Source organism: Coffea arabica, unplaced genomic scaffold (genome assembly GCF_036785885.1).
Source record: "Coffea arabica cultivar ET-39 unplaced genomic scaffold, Coffea Arabica ET-39 HiFi ptg000085l, whole genome shotgun sequence".
Taxonomy (NCBI): domain Eukaryota; kingdom Viridiplantae; phylum Streptophyta; class Magnoliopsida; order Gentianales; family Rubiaceae; genus Coffea; species Coffea arabica.
Window position 1 is genome coordinate 1 of NW_027266228.1, and position 6,249 is coordinate 6,249.

General features: G+C 38.0%; 1 protein-coding gene across 2 annotated transcripts; it reads right to left on the reverse strand.

Moving 5' to 3' along the window:
• Nucleotides 1–234: 234 nt before the first annotated feature.
• LOC113736883 (protein IQ-DOMAIN 13) lies at nucleotides 235–5,918 on the reverse strand. Of its 2 annotated transcripts, none has more exons than XM_027264076.2 (6): nucleotides 5,493–5,918; nucleotides 4,173–4,279; nucleotides 3,167–3,634; nucleotides 2,243–2,479; nucleotides 1,678–1,809; nucleotides 235–1,147 (listed from the first exon to the last, which is right to left on the reverse strand). In XM_027264076.2, the coding sequence occupies exons 2-6, from the start codon at nucleotides 4,245–4,247 to the stop codon at nucleotides 425–427; spliced, it is 1,635 nt and encodes a 544-aa protein (XP_027119877.1). In that variant the 5' UTR covers nucleotides 4,248–4,279; nucleotides 5,493–5,918; the 3' UTR covers nucleotides 235–424. The 2 variants fall into 2 exon arrangements, with proteins under 2 accessions (XP_027119877.1, XP_027119876.2); XM_027264075.2 differs by lacking the exon at nucleotides 5,493–5,918 and adding an exon at nucleotides 4,469–4,586.
• Nucleotides 5,919–6,249: the final 331 nt, after the last annotated feature.

The window sequence follows — 6,249 nt, forward strand, 5'->3', positions numbered from 1 at the left end:
AATAACACCTAAATGTTGCCCGTCACAAATAACATTTAAAGCTGGTTGATCCATTAGGTCCTGTCACCCAGAAATTAGAGCGAGATACGTCTGAATATAGATGGCGCATGTAAACGTTACAAAATTGATCCCACTTTTACCAGTTCAATCTTAATCTCTTCCTTTGACTTAAAGAGGGGGAGGAGGTGGGTGGTAAGGGTATTTTGGTAGTCATCATTGAGAAAGAAGAAGATATAACCCTCACAAGATAAATCATCTACATTCAAACCATCATTTCCTATAGTTTATTTATTGTCGTACATTAGTATCCTATAATGAAGAATATCATCACCCCGTACACTCGTATGAATAAAATGAAAGGAAAACAGCCTCAAGAAGAAGTTAATATGAATGTTAACAAACAAAGAACTTACAATAAAACCAATCACACAAATCTGTTAAAAGGCTTCCTCCCAACTATAGCTGGCATAGAAACTGTTGATTCCACACTTACGTCTCCAATAGATCTCATCGATTCATGTTTCTCCAGTACCTTCTGAGAAGTAGCTTCTTTGCTAGATGCTTTGTTCCACTTGAAAGAACCTATATTTGGAGTCAAAGGAAACGAAAATCGTCTCTTTGAGTCATTTCCTGGAGTACCAGGAAGTCTCTCCTTTGGATTGCTACTTGCTCTCACTTTGGCTTTGGCCGAGACAGTAGGTGCCATGTAATTTGGAACAGAAAAAGGTGGACAGCTAGTAAGACTATCAGTATCATTCATTGGAAGATCAAAAGCAGATTCAGCTGCACTGGCTCTTGGTCTTGTATATTTCATAAGACCTGAGCTGTTTGGTGGTGGTGTTCTCGTTGGAGTGTGAAACTGCTTGCCTCTACCTGGGACAGCTGATTTCGATGACCTTGGTGTCACTGATTCATGATTGTCAAAAGCATAATTATGATGCTTATAGTTGCTTGCTTGAGGTCGCGGACTACGCTTGTACTCTGAAATTGGCCTCGGAGGTGTTAGATGAACATTCTTGGCAACAGATTGGTTCTCTGAAGGATTTGCTGGAGGAAGCTGACGTTCTAACCAATTCCACCACCATGGGAACCCATTGGATCTGATGTCAAGAGCTGCTTGAGATGACCTTGGATTTGCTTTCCACAACTGATGCACAAAGGGAGGAGGAAATGGATTACGAAATTTAGAAATTTAACACCTGGATATTGATTACTTCCTGCAATTTGACGTCTATCAATTAATCTTGTATTAAAGTTAAAAATAGTTGACCCACTGAGCAGATTTATCCTTATTTACATACTAGAGTTGCACATCTTCATCCTTTCTAAAGCATGCAAGTTCATGTGATAGGGTGTCCATTTACAAGCTCAGCATTCCAACTAAATTAACAGTTATTCTGGTCTCTTGTCCAGTCTATTATTTGGAATCCATGATTCTAAAGTCTAATTTCAATGAATAACTTGACAATACATACTAGCAAGAATAAAAAGTTGAAAAAAGCTATAGAAATGGACTTGGGAGTAGCAGAAGCAAATTTGAATTGTAACATATCCCCCCCCCCCCCCCCCACACCAAACAAAACCAAAGCCGCATTATAAATAGTTGACTACAATTCCAAAAGGGAATTGAGGGGAAAATAAATCTAATTATGTTGTAACTAGGAAAGCCAACTGCACCTGGTGAGAGTATGCATAGGCCATAGCTCTCTCTCTCTTGATGACTGCCTCTACTCTCTTCCGGAGCCTTGCTTCAACTTCCTCTTTAGTTAGTAAGCTATCATCCCAATCTTCATTGTTACCTGCCTCAGACTAAACCAAGTACAATTCTTTAATGATACAACCAAGTAAGAAGAAGTATATAAAAATGGAAGTCTATCACAGAGCCACACGTCCATTTTGTAAATGGTATCATTCAACACCGGTCCACACAGAATAAAAGACGCAGCATAATTTGCAAAGGCATAATTTGCAAAGGTAAGCAGCTCTTTGTATAACCAGTCATGGGTTGGTAATACATGTTCAGCAAACGACAAAACTTTCATAGTTTTGCTTTGTAGTAAGTTCTCTTGAAGCAGATCATTAGATACAACATCAAAATGGACTGAAGCATAAAGGAACACATACTGATGTTATGAAACTTATAATTGACTAGTTTAAAGAAACAATGTAAACAATTCATAATGAGTTGCCATCTAAAGAAAGGGAAAATGAAGACTCTGTCCATATATATGACTTTCACTACCTGGTTCAAGGTGCATTTGCTCAGTGTACTCTCTGCTTCCTTGTCATTCTTACAAGATTGGCGCTGCATTGCCTGGTTTTCCAACATTTGAATTCTGCGTGACTGAATTTGTGTTTGAACTCTAACCAAAAGCTGCATCTGTTTCATGGCATTCATGGTCTGTCGCTTCACATTCTGGCCTCTCACCACACCTTGAAGCCTCACTAACCCCCTCAAAGCTCTGAAACTTCTCCTTGCCTATATAACAAAATTGTTTTGTGATCTTATTCCTATTAGAATATGTTACAAAGTAAGAATGCTCAAGAGGCAAATTTAGATACACCCCAAAAAAAAAAAAATTTCAGTAGACATAAAAAAAGAAAACTGGGTAGAAAACAAAGTGTTGCACTCTACATCACAGTGGCACGTGGAAAACTTTTTTAGGGAGAGGTCAGAAAGCACACAGTACTTCAATTTATGCTTCATAATTGTTCACAATGTGCTTCATAATTGTTCACAATGTCATGAGGCTATATAGTATGTCCTGATGGTTTTTGTACTGTAATCAAGTGGAATGATATTTCCCCTTTGGTTTAAGGCAAAACTATTCCAGATAAATGCCAGAATAACTAAATCAAACACAAGCAATGTTTCTTGAGATCTAGCTTTGCAAGTTATACGCTAGACAGAACTCATGTCCAGTACTGACCATAGGCTACTAAAACAAGTAAACTATTGAATAGCATGAGCATTGAACACATTGTCCTACTAGATTGTGGAAAATCATGGCTTTCTCCAATTCTATCTGCATTCTTGAAGCTACCATGAAAATTTAATGACCGAATGCAATTAAATTATTTCAAATTTGGGACACAGACAAATAGTTCAATTCTTCTGATAGCAGGGGAACAAACAGTTCAAATTCCGATTAAATTGAAAAATTACCATGTAGCCTCTATAAGCTGCCTGGATCTTGGTGGCTGCAAGGTGAAGGTTTTTCGACGTAGGTTCAGGCCTGTAAACATAGTTGGTTTCCCTGCGGATTTGGGGTACCACAGGAGAAGCACCCCTTGGCGAAGCAGCACGAGGAGGAGCTGGCCTAGGGGAAGCCACTCTTTGGGATGGAGCCCTAGGAGAAGAAACCTTTGGAGAAGCAGCCCTGGGAGAAGTAACCCTGGGAGAAGCAGCTTTAGGTGAAGAGACTCGTGGAGAAACTGGCCTCACAGGTAATGCTGGTGGTGTTCTCGGAATTTCAGAAGATGTAGTAGGTCTGATAAATAATTCATCTGCTTCACCAAGGATTTTCTCAATGCTACTTGGTTCCCTGAAGAGGGGAATTAATGATCTGTTCTCTCCATGCTTCAATTTACCTCGTCCCTTCTTCTTTTCCTTCGAACTTTTCTTATCTGTTCCCTGCAACAGTCGAAGCAAGCTTGTAAATCACTTAGAAGACAAGCGCTTTCTTACATTCATGATTGTTTCAAGCCAATTGAGTGGTGTAGGGAAAGATACGAAGTATAAACATGAGTCATATACCTCAGCTAAAGCTGCTCTTACCTAACTGAGCTAGCTCTGAGCTACCACAAAACTTTTTATTTCTTTCAGTAAAGTTTTTACTAAATCTGGGATCAAGCACCAGAAAATGGAACATAACTGTACATTTTCATTTTGTTGGCGACCAAAATGATAATGCATTACCCAATTAGCTTTTCAAGATATAACAAGAGAATACCTCCTGACAAACTGTTGCATTTTCTCAATATTATCAATTCAAAGCCTAAATCCAATCGAACATAGTTTCACTTATGCCACTAGCAACTTATTAGTCCTCCTGTGAAGCAATTTTATGTTCTCCATCAGACTAGGAGCCATTATGCACACCATGCTTTTGGCTTTGACAGGAAATACTAGAAAGGAGAAATCTGCTTATCTTGAGAAAAGACCCACTTACATCATTAGGCTTCTCCTTGGAGCTGGATGAGAAAACTTTCTTGATGGCTGAAAACCAACTCCCTTTCTTTCCCATATTTCCAGCATCAGTGTTTTCCCTTGGATAAGCTGAAACACAGAGAATGGTTTAGTACTGCTTAATTGCAGTTTCATCTTATCAAGAAATTTCTAGATCACAAGTAATCTCATTTGTAATAAGAGCATGTCATCATCTTGAAGATACAATTAGAAACCATCTCCACAACGAAGCTGGAAAAGAAAGTATTTGATCCTTGTCATGTATAGACCACGATTTACCTATGCAGCAATAAAAACATGATATTCGTCTTGGTCTTTCTTTTCTTTTTACCAACATTTCCATTTGCAGCCGAAGAATATCAGCCTCTATCTTGCCAACAATCTAATAAATAAAGCAACAGGATACACAATCAAGGAATATGAGTCAAAACATTGACAACGTCAAGCTGACCAAGTCTCTTCTGACCAAAACAACACATTTTACATGCTAGAGCACACGCAATTGTCCATCACAAGGTCTACCAAGGGACTTCAGCTTGATCTAAGGCAATTAACCAGAATGGGCCTCAACAAAAGCAGAGAGGCGGGTCCCTGGCAGGGATGGGGGGATTTGGGGATGTGGAGAGGTCTATTCTGGAGCAAAATATTGGTTGGAGAAAACAGAGATTTTCCATATACACACATCTTTGCAGTTGTTAACATCGAGCAATAGATAAAATTATCCATTGTCATGGTTCTTTCTATCTCTCAATAGAAGCCAAAATTGGATTTTTTTTTTTTTAAAAAAAAATTCACAAGAGAACACAGTTAAGCCAAATTCTGTCCAAGCGAATACATACAAGAGAGAAATGACATATAAATATTTTGTCTGTTTTTGAGCTTGCTTAGGTAAAAAAAGAGGGAAACAAAGCCATAAAAGATATATATCACAAACCCTGTAAAACCTTCCCTATATATATAGGAAAATTATCTACTTTCATTTTCCAAATTAATATAAGTTAAGAGTCCAAAAAGGTGAAAAACCAAGGCATAACAGAACTAAACGTGCAAATTTCACCAATTTCAACGGACTGAAGCCCATATTTCAGGCAAAAGTGTCAACAAAATCAACAATTATGACATAATAAACAAACCAACTTGCCCAGAAACCAAGAAAACAGTAAGCTCTGCTACCATTACCAAAGATCAATTAAAAAAGCTTACTTTTTTGCACCATACTGACCAAATTGACACAATCCCAAGAGAGATCATGCAGAATTAAGTACAATTAGCAAGCAAGAACACATTTTTATTGCTATTTTACCTTAAAATTCTCTCCAACCTTCCACAAACTTTCGGAAGAAAAAAGCTGCAAAACCAACAAAGTACTCTAAAATTTTTTGAAAGAAGAATTCTTGAAGATTTCAGCCAACCTCAGCCTTACTGCTGCATAATACCATGCTTCTTTTCCTCATACCTTTTTTGGGTTCAAAAAAAGAAATATAATGGGCTAACTAGAGAGAATTATACAAGTAGAAGGAGGAAGGACTAGGACTCTTCTCCTTTACTTTCTTTAATTTTTTTCCCCCCTATGTTTGGAGAATCTGGTTCTTGCTTGGAGGGGCTTCACTTTTGTTACAACTTTTGTGGTTTTATAATTTTACTTTCGGATTGTTTGATCATTGATGATGAAAGGGTTCATTTAGTATTGGCTGCATATGGAGTGTGAAGAGCAGTGGGGTGAAAAAAGGGGAGGGGAGGGGGAGGGGGTTGGGGTGGGTGGAATGTGGATGATGGATGAGGGAGGTTGGCCAGTTTCTCACTCAATGGCTTTGGCCACCTTTCAACTACCTTTACTTGGATGGGAAGACTATTTTCAGCACACAACAGCAGATAGATAGGATAGCAATCCACCACTTAAATTATTTAATCAACTGTTAGGTACCTTCTTTACTCTATCCATCTTCCCTCTTTAATTTCTTGCTATCATTCTTGTAGTAGTAATTAATTTGGAATGAACTTTTTTATATTTCAAAGATTTTTTTTTATAAAGGGGACCATACAAACATGTTATTATACTA

Bases quoted from the DNA above. Each gene is read 5' to 3' on its own strand.
- LOC113736883 (XM_027264075.2), bottom strand. From the start codon at position 4,532: ATGGAAATGTTGGTAAAAAGAAAAGAAAGACCAAGACGAATATCATGT. The intron at 3,635-4,172 runs GTAAGTGGGTCT...CGACTGTTGCAG, and splicing joins CCAAGGAGAAGCCTAATGAT to GGAACAGATAAGAAAAGTTC. The intron at 2,480-3,166 runs GTAATTTTTCAA...TTTGTTATATAG, and splicing joins CAGCTTATAGAGGCTACATG to GCAAGGAGAAGTTTCAGAGC.